Here is a 22,747-nt window from a genome sequence, read left to right on the forward strand (position 1 = left end):
GCAAGTGTTTGATCTACCATATCAGACCTCAGACCACTGTTGCTTAGTTGGGTCTTTTTGTCATTTTCAAATGAACTTTTATCGTTCTTAAATGTAAGACAAGGTTGGGTTTTAGTTTGGGCTTAGAGATCTAGGGATCACGGGAGTTGCTGGTGCAATTAGTGGAGCTGGGAGGTACAGCTGAAGCAATTGTCCAAAGTCTTGAGAAGCAAAGACAACAGGTGTGTCTTCCTCATTTCCTGATTCTCCCCGCGCCATGGCTCTGACAACGAAGGGTGGGAATTTGGGAATGACAAAGCGCAAAAGTGAGCTTTAGAAATACTGTCCCACGCACAGACTCAGAAAACACGATTCATGGAATAAATGGACCCAAGGGATTTTTTTTTTCTTTTTTAAATTGCATCATGGTTACGTTTTTGAGAAAATATATTTGGCTGTAATGTGGTTTAGGAAAGAAACCATTTTTAATAGGTTGGGAGGGGAATTCCCTCCAGGTTTGTCTATTACCTAATTATTTATAGATGAGTTATTTTAAAAATGGCCACTGTGAGCATTTGCCTCATTCAGTTCACCTCTCCATACTTACGGTTCCAAGAATCTAGGTGTACCTTTTCTCTAATCTGTCTATATATTGTTAAAGCACTAGTATTGTGCTTAATATTAACCATGTATGGAGAAGTAGTGAGAGAAAAAAATATGGTGAAAAGGAAATCACAATGTAATAGTATTAGCTTGAGACAGAGTTTTGGGCACAAACATTCATAGAAACAAAACATGGAAGCATAATAAATTCACCTAAGTCCCTGATACATTTTTGTTTCAGAGGAATCTAACAGGGAGGGTGCGGGGAAGGAGATGTACTATGGCTAAAGCTTCATTTCCTGCCAGTGTGTGTGTTTGCATTGGTATGAAATGTTCATTTTCCTTTAAGTCCCAAATGTTACTTAGTCTGGCTGCCAGGTAAAGAAAGATACTAGTCTAGACATAATGATGGCTGGAAATTTTTTTAAATAATCTGATTTATGACCTAAGACTTGAACCTCATATCTCTTCCTTAGAAAAGCTCCTGGGGAAATGTGAAAAGATTATTTCTCTGCCAAAAGGGACAAAATTAAGCCAACCTATTCTCAGTTGTGACAGCCCACAGCTTCCTCCCTCAGATATTTAATTAATAATTAATTATTAATGGAACTCAAATTAGTTTCATTAATTCTGCTCTTAACTTTATTGTTCCTTTCTTCAACTCTCTTTGGGTTTCCCCTTTTTTCTTTTTTCTTTTTATAAATTTATTTATTAGTTATTCTTGGCTGCATTGGGTCTTTGGTGCTGCGCGTGGCTTTCTCTAGTTGCGGCACGCAGGCTTCTCATTGCAGTGGCTTCTCTTGTTGCGGAACTCGGGCTCTAGGTGCGTGGGCTTCAGTAGTTGTGGCTCGTGGACTCTAGAGCGCAGGCTCAGTAGTTGTGGCGCACGGGCTTAGTTGCTCCACGGCATGTGGGATCTTCCCGGATCAGGGCTCGAATCCGTGTCCCCTGCATTGGCAGGCAGTTTCTTAACCACTGCACCACCGGGGAAGCCCTCCCCTTTTTTTCTTACTTTCTAACTTCTTTATTTGAATATTTAGCTCTTTAAGAAACTTGATTTAGTAAATATATGTAGAATCTTCAACACAGCAAAGACAGAATATACTTTCTTTTCAAATACATGGAACATTTACTACCACTGACATCGGGCTATGTCCCAAAGGAAGTCCCAACACATTTCAAAGAGAACACATACAAAGCAATCGAATTGAAAATAAATAAGAAAAAGAAAAAGAATATTTTTGGAAACTGAAAAGTGCACTCCTAAATAACTCATAAATTAAAAAGGAAAGCACATAGAAAATGCAACATTCAAAATTGCCCAAGAGTGAAAGCTACCACACACCAAATCTCACGGGAGGTAGCTACAGTAGTGTATAGAAGAAATTCTATAGCCTTAGGTGTATTTATTTAAAAACAAGAAAAACTGAATATAAGTGAACATTCAACTCAAAAAACTAGAAGGGGAGAAGCAGAATACAGCCTCATGACATTAAAGAAAAAATTGAAAATAAGGAGAAATTGACAAATCCATAACTCTAAGATAAAATTTTAACAGACCTCTATCAGAAAGTGAAAGATCAAATGGATGGAAAGCAATTAGGAGTAGAGAATATGTAAACATATAACTAAAAAGAGTTCCAAGAACCTGGTTTTATCCCCACATCAAGAGGAACCCTTCAATTTCCTTTTAGCTCCCCTGGAGCCAAAGAACCAACTGCCATGTCTACCCTAGACCTGGAGCCCGCAGGCCTGCAGCCCAGCTCTACTTTGGCTATGCATTTCTATTCTGTGTCTGGCCCACAGGCGGCTTGCCCTATTTTTGTTTGTGTTGTTTAATTGCAACTATGTATTTTTTCCTCTCTTACTTTCATTTACTTTTCTCTTCTTTTGATTTCTTTATTTTATAGGTATTTTTGATAGTTTATGTGTCATTGTTATATGTTTGAAGCAGAGGAGATACACTGAAGCATAAACTCACTGTGTCATCTTGACCGGAAGTTATCACTTTAAAATTTTTTTTAATTTATTTTTAGTTTTGAATCGGTAATACATGTACACAGCAAAACATTCCAATCAAGAGATATAGAATGCTTAATCATGTTTTACATGCCATTCTATTTCGCTTCCCAGCAGATGATAAATAATCTCACAGAACAACTTCTGTATACCAGCTGGTTAAATTCACCGATTATCAATTTTATCACATGACAAGGTATTTGTTATTTTTTCTATATCATTTTTCCTTCAAAATAAGCCCTGGGCTTCCCTGGTGGTGCAGTGCTTGAGAATCTGCCTGCCAATGCAGGGGACACGGGTTCGAGCCCTGGTCTGGGAAGATCCCACATGCTGCGGAGCAGCTGGGCCCGTGAGCCACAACTACTGAGCCTGCACGTCTGGAGCCTGTGCTCCGCAACAAGAGGCCGCGACAGTGAGAGGCCCGCTCACCGCGATGAAGAGTGGCCCCCGCTTGCCGCAACTAGAGAGAGCCCTAGCACAGAAACGAAGACCCAACACAGCCATAAATAAATAAATAAATAAATAAATAAAATTTAAAAAAAAATAAAACTAAAAATAAGCCCTGAATCTAGTCCCCTCTCTACTAGCCTCTGCTCCAACAGCCTTTCTAGTCCCCCATAAGCTTAAATATCACATGTTTCCTAGCCATGATGTTTTGACCATGATGTTTCTCTTCCTCTTGCCCACCAGTGCTTTCTTACCACTCCTCGCTGAAATGCAAATCCTTGGAATAACCTCCTCATACCAAATCCCTGCACTTTAGTGACTAAAAATCTCTAAGAAATCTTCCCTGATTAAACCACATTCACCTTTCATCCCAGACTTTCTTTACATCTATATTTGTATGTTGGATTATGATTTATCAGTCTCTATAAAGTATATGTTCACTGATTGGAATACATGTTTTCATCACTCCAACATTAGGGAGTCAACAGTAAAATGGAAAGTGCCTGGGATTTGGAGTCAGACAGACCCACATTTAGGTGCTAGCTCCATTACTGTGTGATCTTGGGAAAGTAACTCGGTCTCTCTGAGTCTTCTTTGTCAGTAAATTGGGGATGATAATACCTAACGTCCAAGTCATCATGAGGACAAAATGAAACAACGTGCGTGTAAAAGTCCCATACAGTGGCCGGCACATAGTTGTTTCTCAATACATAATAATTTCCTCCCTTTCCTGCCTTCCATATGTTTCTTGAGCTTATTACCCATTAGGTTTTAAGCTGCTTTAGCATCAGGAACTGCTTCCAGCTAAAAGCACTGGCTCAGAGTTCCTACAAAATGGATACTCAGGTGTGTGATGAAAATGTACACACCCAACCTCCTTCCCTGCTGCTCTATCACAGCTCCCACCAGGGCCGCCGGGCCACTCAAAGAAACATCACCTCTCAAAGGTCCACATTCTCGCTACCAGCAGCACATCAGAAGGAAGTCTCTGGGTTCTAGAGCAAAACACCCACCAGTCAAAGAGAGAGGGTTATCAGTGGAGACACCAGGTACATTAATTGGAGGCCCAACTCACCTGCCAAAACCAGCTTCCCTGAAGTAGGAAAAAGCTTATCCGCAGAAGCTCCACAGTTATATTGGTCAGTATGAAGAGCTCCAAGAAGGCAATCAGGCCTGTCAAAAAGATGACCAAGACCAGAAGCTTGTGGACAAAGATGTCCAGCATTTCCCGACCGTGGGTGTGATTGTAGAAGACAAAACCTGATACAGGGAGAAAAAATAGTTTGTCTTTTTCAATGAAACTACCTACTGTTTCTCTCTCCCTCTCTCTCTCTCTCTCTCTCTCTCTCTCTCTCTCTCTCTCTCTCTCTCTCTCTCTCTCTCTCGACACACAACTTTACAAACACACACATTTCTTTGTCCGAAATATCAGGTGCCCACCTGTTCCCACAATAATGGAAACCTCTACCATTTTTGGAGTCACCACTACCTCTTTAGGATGGAATCTTTGAAATCTCCTTTTCCCTTCCCCAACCTTTATTCTCTCCTCCAATATGTCATGACATTTTTAACCAACTATATTTCAAAGCATCTTTTATGCAAAAGGATGAATAATAAGCATGATGAGGGCAGGGCAGCAGGAGTTAGGGTGAAGAGGCAGAGGAATGAGACAAAGCCTCGCCTTAAGGAATTCAGTCCACTGGAGACAGCAGATATACACACAAATCATAAAAGTGCACTTTGATGGGTATGACAAGATTCTCTGGAAGCTCCCAAGAAGTAGTAGCTAGCTACATTTTTTAATCCCATGGACAGATTCCGGCTTCAGCTTCATTCTTTTCATTTGGATGAGGAGGAAAGAATGTTCATTCAAAATACGGTAACATCCTGAGATAATGAGAATCATGCTTAGTTGTTGGTGCCCAACTTTTATCTAGCTCTTGTTTTCAAAGAGCGTTTGGCAAAAGCTCTTACCTTTAGACGTAGGAGGCAAGGTGGACGTTAGGAAATGACTGCCTCCTGATAACTGGGGGCTTTTTTAGTTCTATGATCAATCTATTCCTTACATATGAAATAAATGAAAACAAGTCATTAAATACTTGTTTTCAGTGTTTCCTTATACAGTAACAGGGAGGCCAACTGAACAAAAAAATGTTAGGACCTCATTTTTCTGTGACTGAATTTTTTGGACCCTGCTTATCATGTAATGGTGGAGTTTTACTATATCAATATTAAAAAGGCTAGTTTGTAGGTATGGAAGCTACTCTGTTGTGAGTGGTCTCCTCGTTTGAGGATATATATGCTTCACTACTCTGAGCTCAGTGTCACATGTTAAAGATGGAAATAATGATAATCTCCAGGATGAACCAGAGATAAATAACCATGGTAGGTGGTTCTTTAAGACAGATGTGAAATGTGAATAAAACACATTGAATGACTGTGTTTGTCCAGCTGTACTAAATGAGTCAGTAGGGAAGGAAAAACTTGGGCATCCTGTCTAGGACATCTCAATAGCTCACCATGGCCCAAACTGATGGCCCTGTGGATCAAGGCTGCACCAGGATCCTAAAGGAGTATTATTGTAAAGGGCTAGACAAATGTCCAATAATAGTGAAAGGTATATGAAAATACTCATACTTACCCTCCACAAATAAGGCATTTGCTAACATTAACTTGGTAAAGGAGGCAGGAAGTGACCTGATGGTGGAACATAAGATGTTTGTCACACCCAGCAGCCCAAAGAAGAAGTACATGGTAAAATGATGCCAGCCCAGGAGTTGGACCCACTGGCCCTCTTTGTAGTCATATAAGGTCAGGTGCGGTCCTCCAGGAATAAACTGTTCTCCAAGCATGCCTACAGAGGGACATATCACACTTTAAGCAATCTTTCCATAACTTTATTGAGGAAACAGGAAGATGCAAAAGGATCAGCCTACTGCTTAGTCCAATATAGTGTCCTTTTATCACATTGATTCATCTTTCTGGGCTGTTCCCTAACAGCTGAGCACTGGTTCTTTAGGCTGGTTTTAGAGCTTCAAATACTGGTTTGGATAATCACTTTTAGTCAAAGATAGCCAATTCAGTCAAACAGCTATTTCAGATCTTCAAAGCTTATGATCTTAGTTCCACTGAGCTCCCTGATCAGTTCCACTGACGGTCTTAGTTCCTATTTTAATTTAATGACAAGATAAATCCTGAGTAATTTTGGATTTAGATTTGTGAGATTAGTTCTATGGCATCTGATTACTTCCTTCTTACGCACTATGTCTTTGGGTAGGGAGTTGTGCTTGGTTCAGGATTAAAATGCTAGAGTTCAGCTTCTCCCCAATTAAGGATAACCGAGAAAGCACAGACAGATACAGCATATAGTCTAGTCAGTTACACAAACATTTAAGCTTTCTTGAAGATGCTGCTTTATTTATAAATCTATAAAATTTGGCAAGGAAATTCCTCTCTTTGTAAATGGTTGCTCTGTAATTGGATGGCCATGGCGAAGACCTATCACCATGAACAAAGCATGAAGAAATCCAAAGGAAAATTAGGAAGTTTTTCCTTTCATAACGGAAAGGCTGAAGTGGAACTTTAAAAACACAGAACATTTTTACAGAATCATAGAGCCAATGGAAAGGCCTTACAATCATCTGGCCCAACCTCCCTCTCTAATTTAGTAATCATACAAAAAGGATGAGCGCAGGAGAGAAGGTTTTCTTCAGCCTGACCGTCTGGACAGCCTATCAGCAATGATTTATTATTGAAGCCTTCATAATCATTTGATTATTAATAATCATTTGATTATTTTGGTGTCATTTTGAAAAATGGTTTCCGATAGAGTTTACTCTTTCAGGCATCAGAATAATTGATATAAAACTATTTTAAAGGCTCCAACTAATTCTACAAAGGAAATTCACCTTGAATGGGCAGGCAAGTTAATTGCTATGACTAACTCATTAAGGAATAGTCCTTTGTATAAACATGAAGTATCACCTTCCAGTAAATTATATCAGGTAGAAATTACAATTAGAATATGTATTTGGGTATTTTTGAATAAAAATTTTATTTTAGCAATTTCTTGTTTTGATATTGAATCTTCTCTTTTCATGTGAAAATACCCCAAAAAGCAAACAGAACACAGAAAAGCGTCACTCACCAGTTAAAGCCATTCCAGCTATTATGATTCCCTCCAAAATTTCTACTCGATGGAATAATACTTTGGAATCAAGGTAGGAAGTCCGCTTGTGCTTTTTGAAGGCATATTTCAGAATGCACTTTGTTGTCCACCAAATCCCCAAGATAAAGAAGAAGGTTCCAGGGAGAGCATGGCCTTTGAAATTCCCCATGACTACCAAAATAAGAACATATAGAAGATGAAGACATTTCATTTCCAGAATTTGGCCAAAGCATCGCTTATTCCTGTAAAGTACACTATCTTCTGATGATGATGGATACACCTCTGAGTCAGAGGATCCAGTATTACTGTCGACAGTGGTAGATCCATTACAATATCAACAATACGAAAAAGAGGAAAAATCTACATTTGTTGAACACTTACCTTGTTCCAGGCACTGTGTCAAGTGTTTTACATGTGATCTCTAATCTAATTTTCACAACATACCCATGAATGAGGGGTTAAGTCACATTTTCAACTGGGATACAGGTTTAGAGAAGTGAAATGACTTACCTAAATCTCACAACTATTTTTGAAAAGTTTCATTGTTTTTAACAGGGAGCTCAAAAGATCTATTAAAAATGATAGTGTGTACTCAACCAACACTTACACTTTAAGTATATTTGAAAGGAAGTAACAGGAAAGTTTTACTTTTATGTTTAAGACTTGAAATGATATGAGATTGCCTACAAAAAATTTTAAGTAGGTAATTTCAAAGTATCAAGCATCAAGTGTGTGGAAGAGACCATTAGTGCTCATCAAGTATCTGTGTACTCTTCCATGCACTTTTCCCAGCCTCTTCTCCATTTGAATCAGAACCACGTTTCTAGTTCTGGCCAATGGACTGTGGCATTTGTCACTTCCAGGCTGAGTCAGTTAAGAGACTATATGACTCCTTTAACTCTCTTTTCCCATGCTTTGGCGACCTTGGCATGGCATATCTGCAACACAGAAGACAGTCAACCAGCCTGCATCAGATTTTTGCAAGAAGCAACCCTTTATTGTGTTAAGTCATTAAAATGTTGAGGTTTAACAGCTTAACCCAGCCTATCCAGAGGGATACCAAGCCAAATCAATTTGTAAATTCTGTTCACACTATTGCTGCATGATCGAGCAATAAAAAACAAATATCCTCCTTCTTTTTTGGTGAGTGCTATAGAAAACCAGTCTTGAATTATATGAGTTTTGAATTATGTGAGCAGCCCTTTCTTCAAACATATTGCACCATCTCCAGAATAATGAAAAGAGAGTTCAGAATCATCCCTGTGGATCTGACAGTAGGCCAGATGCAGGAGAACTCATGAAAGGGGATTTCAGGGTTCCCCCTGGCCCAGAAGAGTTCTTTATCTCCTTGGGTGGGTACTGGACCTCTCAGTTCGGGGCAGATCCCTCTGAGTTACTTCCACATCCCTCTGACACAACTGTGAAGTTTCAAGGGGAAACTATGAAGCTGACTCAAACACTAAAAGTCTCTTAAATCTCCAGTTGAGACCCCAAATGGACATTTCAGCACACCCCTGAATCATCCATACCATCCAAGAGACTCTGACTCAATGTATCACACAGTGCTAAGAGCAGCTTCTTATCCTAACTCTGACTCTGTTAGAGGTATGGTTTGGACTATGTCCCTTAAGCTCTCTGAGCCTTGGTTCTTAACTAATAAAGAAGGAGGTGGCCTAGATGACACCTGGAGTTCCGTCCTACTCTAACAGATTCTGTGATTCATTATCCTAACCACCATCTTTATCATAGTGTTACTGAGTCCTCTTATTTGTCTTGGCTTAGACAACCATGTGAAATTGAAAAATGCTTCTACATGGGATTGAAAAGTACATCTCGACTGTAAATTTTTTGAACTTTCTGGAAAAGAATTTGATATGTTCTAAGGAAACTTAAAAACTTTACATTCCTTGGTACAGGAAATCCACTTCCAGGACTTTTTCCTAAAGATCTAACCAGAAATACAGGCACCAAATTAGAAACAATATATATGTCTAAAATTAGGAGATAGGGGATATATTTAGTAAAAAAAAAAAAAAAAAAAAAAATAGGATTTTTTAAAAACTGAGGAGAGGGGACTTTGGATTCAGGTTGACTAGATCTGAATCCCAACTTTACCATTTACCAGCTACATGACTTTGGTAAAGTTATTTAACCTCTCATGCCTTAGTTTCCTCTTCTGTAAAATGAGACAAATTTAAAATTAAAATGAGTTATTCCAAAGCAAATAACCCACAGTATTATTAAACAAGCTCATGCTATCTGCAACCGATCTCAAACTATGAAAGTAAAACAAGAGTAAAACCAGATGAGCAATTCTACTTGGATACCAATTGCAGAAAAGCAAGAAGCACCTATACAATTCACTTAGCAATCATTTGTGTACTGACTATAACATTTCTCCTGCTGTTGTCTTAGAGTGTTACTAGAATCTTCAGGGGTTATTTAACTCCTTGACTGCAATTAAAGAATAAGCTCCTTGAAAGCAGGGACCATAAATCTATTCTTCTATTCCCCACTGCACCTGTATAGTGCCTTATACACTGTGAAGTTCTAACTTAACAAGAGCAACTAAGCCCTTCTTATAATACAAGATCACATATTTATACAACACCTCCATTGAACTAATCATCTTATCTACCCATCCATTACCAGAAAATAATTTTTCCTCCAGTTACCACCATTCACCCACTTGCCCAAACCCAAAATGTGAAAGTCATCCTAAAATCCACCTATGTCCCTGAAAACTAATTAGTTATTGAGGCTTACTGCCTCTGCTTCCTTACATCAACCCTCTCCTGCCCCAAACTTGGCTGACTTCCCCTAGCCTCTTCAGTTTTATCTGCTTAGGGAAATCCTCCCTGATGGCCCAGACAGGAGAGGACCGCTCTTGTACCTTCTCAAAGCACCCAGTTCTTACTTTAATGAATTCTTTGTGTGATTAGTTACTGGAAGTCTGCCTTCTCCATTAGCCTGTGAAATTTCACTATATTGTGAAAGCCTGTGAAGCAGGTAATTGAGGTTTCTCAGAAGTTAGGAGCCTGGTCCTTTTTTTTAAGGCTTCTGGTATATGAAAAAAAGGAAGAAAATTCCAAAACAGAGTTACCAAAACTGTGGTTGCTTTTAAATGTTTACTTTTACCTAATAAATACTTTGAACACACACGTGAAACATATTACCTATCTTGGAGAGAACATGAAAATTTCTGAATTGTGCAGCTCTAGGCCAAATCCACCTCTATGACCAGCTAACAGGTTCCTGCTGCCCCAAAGGCCGAATGGACCAATATATCTCAGCACAGCCCACTGGGATGTGATAGGGAGGCAATGGGGAATAGTTGAAAGATTTTGAGATGAGCAGAGTGGGATAAGAAACGACTCCTTGTTCTTATATCAGTTATAGAACTTCTGTATCTTTAGCCTTTGAATCTGAAACACTCTGATGCTTCCAATCTTTCTCTGTTTAAAAGACCCAAACAAAATGAAGTCAAAGCAGCTTGTTATATTTGCCTGGCGAAGGGACCAAGCAGACCCAGTTGCTTCTGGCAACAAAATGGCGTTCACTTGATTTCACTTCCACTGTGGAGAGAAAAAAATCACTCAAATCCTCAAACATCACTTCATTCAACTTCTAGAACACCACTATCTGTGTATCTGTCTTTTGTTACCTGTTTTTCTATTGCCTACAGGTACAACTCACTGCTCATAAAAACATAGTAGTCCAGAGTTTAATTAGATCTCAAATTAGATCCAAAAAGCAGACACATTGCCCTTGGAAGGAGAACACAGGGCTTTCCTCTTCCACAAAGCAGAACATACCTGCCGGACAGCTAGCAGAAACCCCAGGGAAAATCACCAGGATAGCAAACCGAAAGGTCCTTCCTCAACATCCTCCCTGCTTAATCGCACCATTTGTAATCTCGTGGGGAAAGAGGTTCAGGCAGGCCTAAAATGATGGGCTTCAAGATTCAATCACTGGCTTCCAGCTGCCATTCATTCTAAAAATGTTTACTCCTCCCCATCTAAAAACACCCTCTGCTCCTAATGATACCAACAATCACCCTCTGGGCTAAGACAAGAAGCAACTCCTAAATCCCTCATTGCCTCCTTTTTTCTGACCACCCCCTGACATACACACACACTCACTCACCACCCAAAAGGGAAATATTTTTAAACTCTAGCACTTGGGGATAATATTGGGCAAATCTCAAGATCTAAATCAGGTGTTAGGTGTTAATTCCCATTAACCAAAGCCACCTAAACCGAAAACCAGACCTGACAGAAAGAGGAGACAACTCAAAATAGCCCAGAGAAAGAAATCCTACAATTTACTTGTTGGAATCTCAACCAAATATCTAACTTCAATATAAAATGAATACCATGGAGAAAAACTTAAACTAAAAATTCGTCTTGAGCCAGCACCAAAATAAAGTATTCCTAAATCTTAATTAGTGACCCATAGTTCAAGACATTTATATATTCCAATACACTAAACCAATTTGAGCTATTTCTTGAGCTCACTTTACCATTTGCCTTAATTCTCAAAGCAAAGTGTACACAAGCATATATAGCTTTAAATTTTTTTGATTCTCCATCATTCCATACCAGTTCTTTCTCTCCCAAATTTCAACTGTTTTGAAAGACTTTTCTTAGTTAAATTATCCTTACCTTCACACTTTCCTCAGTGTCAAGTCCAATGCCGTTCTCTTCTCCCAGAAGAGAATCTACAATCGTTCCAGTCTCAAGAAGGAAAAGCAGATACCAACTGGTCTAAATCTAAAACTGCCCACTCTTCCTCCTTGGAGACTTAACCTATGTGCTCATATCTTTCCAGCTTGAACTTGAGCAAATAAGTCTTCAGAATGTCACAATGCCTGCATAAATGTGAATCTAAGGACCACACCCTTTTGAACATCCTAACTTCCAGTCCAAACGTTGTGCCGTAGAGTATTTCCCGAGACTCACGTTGACACCTCACCCACAGGACCACAGTCATGTCCCACCTGCTGTGAAAACCAAAGCCAATGGAGCATGTCTGATCTTTGCTATCTCTCTTCCAGGCCATCAAGATGGATAGACAACAAAGGGAATGGTTATGGCAGCAGTAACATAATAAAGCATCATTGATAAGACAAACCATTTTGTAACATACAGTGCCTCAAGCAAGGTGCTAAGGTTGGAGTCACTGCTAAGGTGCTAAGGTTGGAGTCATTGCCAAAATCAAAGTTATAGGAATAGGAAAAGATGATGGAAAAAAATGCTCTAGGTCAACAGTGAAGCTCACTTGCCCTCAAGGAATACACAATCTGATAGAGAGAAAAGTGAATAAATAAGTTAGAAAAAATTATTCGAAACCAACGTGAGGCTTGCACAAAGTGAAATGTGAGCAAGAAAGAAACAACAGTCTGACTCTAACCTGGAGAGCAAGCAGCTGTTACCCTATCTGCATTCAAGTCTTATTTCCTCCTTCACTGTAAACTCTTGGTGAACAAGGGCCATATCCCCTATAATACTTCACACCTAGTAAGCACTCAATAAATAGCTAATGAGTGATGAGCTCCTGCCTGGGACCCCACCTCCCTGAAACCCTAGCCTAGGTGGCAACCAGGATCAGAAATAGCTGGAGAGGCTAATTAAATGCAGATTCCTGGGCTCACTTCATATCTACTGAATCAATCGGCAGGGGGAGGCCCAGTATTTATTTTTATTATTTACTATTTTATTTTTGGCTGCGTTGGGTCTTCGTTGCTGCGCGTGGGCTTTCTCTAGTTGCGTTGAGCGGGGGCTACTCTTCGTTGAGGTGCGCGGGTTTCTCATCGCGGTGGCTTCTCTTGTTGTGAAGCACGGGCTCCAGGCGCGCGGGTTTCAGTAGTTGTGGCTTGTGGGCTCTAGAGCGCAGGCTCAGTAGTTGTGGCGCATGGGCTTATTTGCTCCGCGGCATGTGGGATCTTCCCGGACCAGGGCTCGAACCCGTGTCCCCTGCATTGGCAGGCAGATTCGTAATCACTGCACCACCAGGGAAGCCCCAGAAGTCTGCATTTTTAACAAGCACTCACCAGTTGATTTTTATGTATTCTTGAGTTTTGAGAACCAAAGGCTTAGAGTATGTGGAGACAAGCAAAGGGGCACTGAGACGCTCAGATTTAAATGTGGCCTCCTCATGGATAAGGGCAGAGACTAGAAAAGGTTTCTGAATAGTCCCATCAAATAGTCTTCATCAAGTACATTTGAGGAGGTTAAACACTACAGGGAAAGGGCTCCTCCTTCTGTGACTGTCTATCACTGAGCTGTTAGCACATGTAAAGGAGGTGAAGCTTTGCACGTAGCCAGAGTATTTATTTACTACTACTGTAGTCAAAGTCAGAATGCACAGGGCTGCCAATAAAGAAGAAAGCTGGCCTGAGTAGTCTGCAATGACTTCATCTGACAAAGGTCTAGTCATCTTTGAAAAATTAAAACTTTTATATGCAATTGGCAAAGAAGCACAGGAGAAGATGTTCAATATCATTATTGATTTGGGAAATGCTAATTAAAATAACAAATACCAATACGAATCCACTAGAACGGCCAAAGTTTAAAAGACAATACCACATGTTGGCAAGAATGTGGACAACTGGACGTTATACACTGCAGGTGGGGACACAAAATGGTACACAAAATGGTTCATTTTTTTTTTTGTACCATTTTTTTTGTCACTTTTTAACTTTTTATAAAGTTAAACATACACTTACTATTCAGCTTAGCAATTCCACTTCTAGGTATTTACCCAGGAGAAATTAAAATTATGTCCACACAAAGATTTTTACACGGATGCTTATAGTAGCTTTATGTATAATAACCAAAACCTGGAAACAACCCAAATGCTCACCAACCAGTGAATGTGTGAACGAACTGATACATCTCTAAATAAAAAGGAACAAACTACTGAAACTACTGGATAAATCTCAAAAGCACTGTGCTAAGTGAAAGAAACCAGACACAAAAGAGTACAATTCCATTTATATGAAATTCTAGAAGAGACAAAACTGTCATGATAGAAAGCAGTTCAGTGGTTCCCTGGGGGGAAGGGGAAGGGGATTGACTGCAAGGAGCATGAGGGAACTTTTCAAGATAAAAAGAACATATAGAAATATTCTTCATATTGAATGTGAAGATAATTACACAAGTGTATATATTTGTCAAAAAAATTATCAAATTACACACAAAATTTAGGGATAAACTTTATTGCATGTAAATTATACTTCAATGGAGCTAATTGAAAAGGGAGAATGAACACTTCTGCCCTTCCTTCTCTCCTGGCAACCTGGAACATGATTTTGATGGCTGGAGCCTTAGCAGCTAATAATTAATTAATTAATTAATTAATATATTCTTCGTTTTATTTATTTATTTATTTTTTGGCCATGCCACATGGCATGTGGGATCTTAGTTCCCCGACCAGAAACTGAACCCACGTCCCCTGCATTGGAAGCACAGAGTCTTAACCACCGGACCACCAGGTTAGCAGCTATTTAAATTATAAGGCCCATATTGAAGAGAAGGAACAGTGAACCTGAAAGAAGCTTATTCCTGACAACTTTGTGGATCCACTCCATTCCTGAATAGTCTATTTTCATGGGTATTTTATGTAGTATGGAAATGAAATTCTATCATGTGTAAAAACAAAAAATATTTAAATCTATTTTGTTATAGCAACAAAAAAAACTTAAAAATCATATGTGTCAAAATAATAGCTAACATTTATTGATTGCTTTCTGTTTACCAGTCTCCATTCAAGTAAGTGCTTTGCATTTTAACTCATTTAATACCCCTTAAACCCTTCCATAGTATAAGAATCTAATTTTTATTTAAAGATGTCCAGCAAAGGGGACTCCTCCAGCTCCTTCAATACCTCATTCTGGTGACATTCAAATCTCACTCTCCGTTAGCCCTGCCTCATAGCCAACCTGAATCTCTTGGATGTCCCAGGGAAGATCCAGAACATTCATCAGTCTTGACAAACTGCTTCCACAAAAACGTGACTTCCAAACTCGGTATTCTGCTACCCACTCCCTGCCTAGAAGAGAAAGCTATGTCACTCTGCTTCAGGGCAGAGGTGCAGGCACCCTGCAGCCTAGACTCACTTACTAAGCAATGTACAGCCAAAATGCAGTAACCACACCTGAATCAATAGTGTTGACACGTTCATTTGCATCACACCTTCTAAAGAAGGAGTTGCTGTTATCAAGAGCTCTATCCATAATGATATCTGGATGCCTATCTACAGAGAACACTCTGTAGCCCAGTTCAATCCTTTGGGGACATGAGGTCAAATCAGAATCATTTTAGCCAGATCCCCATGTAATTCATATGCACATTAAAAACTAGAAACACTAGTCTAGGGCAAAATTTCTCTACAGCGGCACTATTAACATTTCACGCCCATAATTCTTTGTTGTGTGAGGCTGGACTGTGCTTTCCAAAATGTTTAGCAACATCCCTGGCCTCTACATACTAGATTCTGGCAGCACTCTTCCGCCAGTTGTGACAGTCAAAGATATCTACATGTATTGATAAATATCCCCTGAGGGGCTAAATCAGAGCCCCTTCCCAAATAAGAAGTACTGGTTTACAAGATCCTTGGTCAAAACCCCTTAACTTAAAAGATTTTTTTCCTTTTCTCTTGGGAAAAAGAGAAATGTAACAAGTTTAGCTGTTAACTACTGTATCAAAACAAGTCCAAACAGATTATGTGCACCTACTCAAAATGGATTAAAGACCTAAATGCAAGGCCAGACACTATAAAACTCTTAGAGGAAAACAGAGGCAGAACACTCTATGACATAAATCACAGCAAGATCCTTTCTGACCCACCTCCTAGAGATAATGGAAATAAAAACAAAAATAAACAAATGGGACCTAATGAAACTTAAAAGGTTTTGCACAGCAAAGGAAACCGTAAACAGGACAAAAAGACAACCCTCAGAATGGGAGAAAATATTTGCAAACAAAGCAACTGACAAAGGATTAATCTCCAAAATATACAAGCAGCTCATGCAGCTCAATATCAAAAAAACAAACAACCCAATCCAGAAATGGGCAGAAGACCTAAATAGACACTTCTCCAAAGAAGATATACAGATTGCCAACAAACACATGAAAGGATGCTCAACATCACTTATGATTAGAGAAAAGCAAATCAAAACTACAATGAGGTATCACCTCACACCAGTCAGAATGGCCATCATCAAAAAATCTACAAACAATAAATGCTGGAGAGGGTGTGGAGAAAAGGGAAGCCTCTTGCACTGTTGGTGGGAATGTAAATTGATACAGCCACTATGGAGAACAGTATGGAGGTTCCTTAAAAAACTAAAAGTAGAACTACCATATGACCCAACAGTCCCACTACTGGGCATATACCCTGAGAAAACCATAATTCAAAAAGAGTCATGTACCAAAATGTTCATTGCAGCTCTATTTACAATAGCCAGGACATGGAAGCAACCTAAGTGTCCATCAACAGATGAATGGATAAAGAAGATGTGGTGCATATATACAATGGAATATTACTCAGCCAAAAAAAGAAACGAAACTGAGTTATTTGTAGCGAGGTGGATGGACCTAGAGTCTTTCATACAGAGTGAAGTAAGTCAGAAATAGAAAAACAAATACCGTATGCTAACACATATATATGGAATCTAAAAAAAAAAAGTGGTCACGAAGAACCTAGGGGCAGGACGGGAATAAAGACGCAGACCTACTAAAGAATGGACTTGAGGACACGGGTAGGGGGAAGGGTCAGCTGGGACAAAGTGAGACAGTGGCATGGACATATATACACTGCCAAATATAAAACCGATAGCTAGTGGGAAGCAGCAGCATAGCACAGGGAGATCAGCTCGGTGCTTTGTGACCACCTAGAGGGGTGGGATAGGGAGGGTGGGAGGGAGGGAGACGCAAGAGGGAAGAGATATGGGGATACATGTATATGTATAGTTGATTCACTTTGTTATAAAGCAGAAACAAACACACCATTGTAAAGCAATTATACTCCAATAAAGATGTTAAAAAATATATATTTTCTGTGCTTCATGTCGTCTTTATCAGATGTTTGATTACTGAAGAAAAACTGAGTCTTAATGTTAAGAGAGCTAAGGTTTTTTTACAACATGTAACTTTCTGTATTTGCCTTTGAAATCTTTTTATTGTCACTGTGGTTAAATGGGTAACTATTATTTCACAATGACCTCTGATCCTATTAAATCAAGTGTTCTAAACCTCTTGACATTTTTTACAAACTTCTCAAAACCAAACTCTAAATGAAGTCTTTTTGATTTGGACCTAACTTTGGGATTTTCCAGAGGCCCCCTGTAAAATCTGGAAGGATTTGTTCTCTCAAAAGAGAAGGGTTAAACTAATTAGGCTTATTTGATATGTTAAATTACATGGAAATAAGAAGTGATACTAAACCTTCTTTAGATTATATTGTATAAAATATTATACAATATATACCTATAATATATTGTATGGGTGTATGTTACTATTATAAGTAGTCCAGAAATCATATAAAATCTGACATTCCTAGTATGTTATCAGTCGTAATTCCAGCTATCATCTTAAAATGTTGTATGTCTCATAAATAACCAAATTTCCTTGTCAATTAAATTATAATGAATTCTTATCAGAACTTTAACCATGGCCATGTTTAAGTCTCCTGGCATTCACAGAAAGTTAGTGTATTATTCTGATGCTTTCCTGAAAGCTTTAACAAGCAGCTATGATCCAAAATTGCTGTGTCTTTAAAGAGATTTATGGAAAAGACCTTGACAAGTACTCTAGAATACAGGTTTCTGATAACTCTAAGATCATACCATTGAACTAAGTAAGAATTTCTAGAATTGTTATGGAGAAACTGATTGATTCATAAAACTGCTAACCCAACGTCAAGCAGAACAAGAATTAATTACATAGGACTGACTGAACTGATGAGGATGATTATAATTTTCTATTACTTTTTTCTTTGAAACATTGCCAGTTCATTAATGTTTTGTTTTTCCAGATTTAAGAAAAACTTTTTCTCTTTTCTATCAAGCTATTTATAACTTAACAGCAACTTGGTAAATTATATCTTTGTAAACAGAATTTTCTCCCTACCTGATCCCTCAATAATTCAGAAGTTCTTATTGAGTATTCTTATTTTCATGGCAATATAGTTATTTGCATAGACTCAGTGAGAATCTGTTTTCCTTAGAACAGAACACAGTGGGAAATACTGGTTATATTACCAAGACTTTGACTGGAATGTTACATTTGAGAATGATGTTCATAGACTCGGACATAACCAGACGGTTTTAAGAAACTAAGGTTGACTTTATGGAGCCAATAAAACCTCCCTTCAGAAAACTACCTGGTAAATCTTGTTTATAGGGTTCCCAGCCTAACCAATGAGTATGGAAAGTCATTTCCTAGCAGATCCAGAACCTCATGACATTTTAGACCTCAGGAAGAGAGGAATTTACCTAAATCTATAGGCATTGCAAGTGAGTCCTTGGCTTGGCTTCCAGAATAATCTCATATTCTTTATCAAAAATTCTAGCAAAACAGACTGAAAAAAGCTTACATGATCAATCTCTATTCTTGCTGCATTTATGTAAATAATCAGACCAAGTTTAATGAAATTAGACTTATTTGGCAAACCAATTAGTCTTATTATGACTATCTTTGGTAAAAATGGGGGTGATTGTAGAGAGAAAAATGGTGTTTCAATGGAAAACTATAACACCCCTTTGTGGACATTAGATTCTAGCCCTGTTCACTGTCACTGAGGTTTTGTTATTTACCTGTGAACTGGAGTGGATCCCAAATTCTTTTAGTTTCCTCCAATATCTGGCCACAACTCTCCAAACTAACACCTCCAAGTTTTCTCCCACCCTTCTGACTTGTAATCACTAAGAAATAAAACTGCCCTTTTCCCAAAACCATATAAGCTGAAGCTGGACAACTTGATATAAACAGAAATATCACAACAGCTCATGTATGGACAACCTTCATGCCTGTTGCTGTGTGGGCCACTCAGAAAGTTTACTGGAACACACCTGATGACATCCCCAGAGACATTCAAACTGCAAAAGATGCTTTGAGCCCAATATCTAGAAAACTGCTCAGCTGACTGCCATCTGGACTCAACAAGCCGTTTTATAGTCTACTCCAACCATTAGACTTCATTTTTCTTTTGTTTTTAGAGAAATGCCTCTTACTAAATCCCTGGTTGCTTGGACCACACAGTGGCTTAACTTAGGTGGAAACTCACCCACAACAACACCTTCTGAAATGAGACAATTGTTGAACTGAACTGACCTATTCCCAAATTAAGAAACTGATTCAATAAAATAGGAAACAATGTACTTAAATTCATCCTTTTCTGCTTGTTCCTATCTATGTTTTCCTCCCCCTTTGCTGATCTCTTATCTCACAACTTCTAACCAAACTCAGCTGCTAATACGTGACACTTTCTAAAAATAAAATTTCAAATTGGGAACTAAAGGAAACCAGAATATGTCACCCCAAAATATGCCTCTTTGACATAAAAATAATTTTGAGCTGAAGGCAATCAAGAAGCAGCAAATGGAGGAGAAGCTCTCTGCCCTCCTCATTACTTCCTAGAGGCAGGATATACATTCTTCTTTCACTGGAGACATATTCTTATCAGCCCAGAGGTGGCAAGAGGAATCTGTCAAACAAATCTTTGTCATTAGTTCTCAGATGTTTATCTTCCCACAGTTTGCCGCCCTTGGAAACCTAAACTGCTTTCCTTTGTCCTATCATTTCTCTACAAATTTATTGTTCTTTGTTGACGATGCTCTATAAGCCAGAATTCTAAGCTGCTGCTTTGAGTTATTTTTCATTGAGGTTTCTCCCACATGATGGGTGTTGCATGTGCTTAAAAAAAAAAAAGACTGTTAGTTTTTCCTCCTGTTAATCTGTCTTTTTGTTTAAAAATCCCAGCTGAAAACCTAAAATGGGTAGAAGTCTAGTTTTGCCTTCCCTACACATGTAGGGCAACACATTCTCAGTTTCCGGAGATTAGAACCTGGACATCTTTGGCGGGGGTGGCGTTATTCAGCCTGCCATACCCCCTTAGGAATGCCAGTCAGAAGGAGGGCCTCTAACAGTCATAAAAATAAAAACTTTAAAAATCAGCAACAGACGGTGGGGGGAGAAGGGAACGGGAGCAGATGGAGCCTCTTTAGACTCTCAGGTTCCGTCACTGAGGGAGACTCAAGGGCTTAGCGTTGTCTACTTCTCAATCCTGGCTGCACCAGAGAACCCCTGAAGAGCTCATAAAAGAGCTCAATCCTTGGGGCTGGGCTTCCCTGGTGGCGCAGTGGTTGGGGGGGTCTGCCTGCCAATGCAGGGGACAAGGGTTCGATCCCTGGTCTGGAAGGATCCCACATGCCGCGGAGCAACAGGGCCCGTGGGCCACAGCTACTGAGCCTGCGCGTCTGGAGCCTGTGCTCCGCAACAAGAGAGGCCGCGACGGTGAGAGGCCCGCGCACCGCGATGAAGAGTGGCCCCCACTCGCCGCAACTGGAGGAGGCCCTTGCACGGAAGCGAAGACCCAACACAGCCAAAAATAAATAAAACAAATTAAAAAAAAAAAAAAAGAGCTCACTCCTTAACAAGACAAATTACACTAGAGGTGGGATTAGCAGCTAATAGCCCTAGGAAAGCCAGAATGGGATAAAGCACTGTTTCTCAAACTGTCTGTAAGGTACAGACATTTTAAAAGGAAAAAAATTCTTTTAGAGCCAGTATGTTGGCAAATGGCTTTTATTATGAACTTTCTTAAATAGTAAAAATATGTGCTTGGACAATTACAAAAATAAAACCAATTTACAAGTTAAATAGAAGCAAAAACTACAAAACCAACACAAATCAAATAAATTAATGCAAATCAAATAGACAATTATTTCTTTTAAAATAAGTGGCCTTTCACACGTAACTCTGAAACTGACAGCTACAGCACATACGCTTTTTGGTCCATAAGATGTATATTACCGTGTCCCCGCCCAAACTGACTCAGCTCTCTATTCAAACTAAAATCCACCGGAACGTTGTCTAGCATATTAAGCCCGTCTTCTTTATTCATCAACCCTTGATAATTAAATCAGTGCTACATGCCCCTATCATGATCTTAAGTATTGTACAAAAATGTAAGCTTCAGCACTGAGATGTTTGGCTGAATTCTGATACAAGATGCTCACCCAGGTGATGTAGAATAGGCTTATAATATTTCTCAGTAATTGCTGAGATGAAAATGCAGTTAGATGATTATAATAGAAAGCTTGCAGACCTCCTTCCCCACCCCTCAAGAACATGTCAGCAGACGCCTAGAAATTTATTAAGTCCACCTGGGGAAACACTGGGAAAAAGAATTAGGAAGAACTGTACCCAAATAGTTCATGAGGGGAAATTCCTCTTTATATAAATATTTTAGCTAATAAATACAGAAGAAATGATAGAATTTAGAATTTTACAAGCCCTGATGAACTAATAAATGCAGGCAATGATGAACAAAGACGACTGATAACAAAGAAAGACAACGTGACAATACGCACCTGAAGTACTCTTGCAAAAAAAAGTGAACCTAGGTGTGATCCAACCTCTCTACGTAATTCTTAATTTACAGCAAATGTAGGGGCAGAGGAGCATGTTAAATGACATCATAGGGACGCAACCAGTAAAACCAAATGATGCAAAATCCTACAGGACAAACTGGCTTCTTCAACAAATAAACTGTAAGAAAAACAAACAAAGAAAGAACTTGTGTATTAACAAAGACTCCTGAGTCCTATCTATAATTGCAATGTATGAGCTTTATTTAGATCCTAATTCACACAAAAATATTTCAAGAATTTTAATTTTATAGGGGTGAATCATATTGTATTTAAGCCTTTTTTCTTAATCTTTATTTTTAAAAGATATATACTAAAATATTATGGACCAAATAATATGATGACTTGGATTAGTTTCCAAATTGTGATGGTCAATTTTGTGTGTCAAATTGGCTAAGCTCATGCTACTCAGTTTTTGGTCAAACACCAGTCTAGATGTTGCTGTGAAGGTATTTTTTAGATGTGATCAACATTTAAATTAGTCGACATGGAGAAAAGCAGATTACCCTCCACAGGGCAGTGGGGGGAGTATGGGGCAGGAAGGTGGTGTGCTCAGTTAGTTGAGGGCCTCAAGAGAAAAGACTGAGTTTCTCCAAGGAAGAAGTAATTCTGCTTCCAGATTTTCTTCCCAATAGAAACTGCAACACCATCTCTTCCCTCTTCCCTCTCTTCTTTAGCCTGCTGGCTTGCCCTACAGATTTCAGACTTGCCAGCCCCCATAACCTCAAGAATCAACTCCTTAAACTAAATCAATCTCTCTCTCTTTCTCCATATATTCATACACATGCACACACACACACACACACACACACACACACACACACACACACACACACATCCTTTCGGTTCTTTTTCTCTGGAGAATTCTAATACCAAAA

At 39.1% G+C, this 22,747-nt stretch overlaps 1 protein-coding gene across 7 annotated transcripts in view; it reads right to left on the reverse strand.

Moving 5' to 3' along the window:
• TMEM45A (transmembrane protein 45A) overlaps positions 1 to 22,747 on the reverse strand; it is an 84,795-nt gene that overhangs the window by 19,797 nt on the left and 42,251 nt on the right. For 4 of the 7 annotated variants that reach the window (XM_036849560.1, XM_036849564.1, XM_036849557.1 and 1 more), the window contains exons 2-4: positions 7,196 to 7,387; positions 5,690 to 5,902; positions 4,124 to 4,308 (exon numbers count right to left, since the gene is read on the reverse strand). In XM_036849560.1, coding sequence (XP_036705455.1) covers positions 4,124 to 4,308; positions 5,690 to 5,902; positions 7,196 to 7,385 — 588 coding nt within the window. In that variant the 5' untranslated portion in view covers positions 7,386 to 7,387. Of the gene's footprint in view, positions 1 to 4,123; positions 4,309 to 5,689; positions 5,903 to 7,195; positions 7,390 to 21,812; positions 21,991 to 22,747 lie in introns of those variants that run through there. The other 3 variants (XM_036849561.1, XM_036849559.1, XM_036849562.1) reach the window with 2 other exon arrangements.

This window comes from Balaenoptera musculus, chromosome 4, assembly GCF_009873245.2.
Source record: "Balaenoptera musculus isolate JJ_BM4_2016_0621 chromosome 4, mBalMus1.pri.v3, whole genome shotgun sequence".
NCBI classification, from domain to species: domain Eukaryota; kingdom Metazoa; phylum Chordata; class Mammalia; order Artiodactyla; family Balaenopteridae; genus Balaenoptera; species Balaenoptera musculus.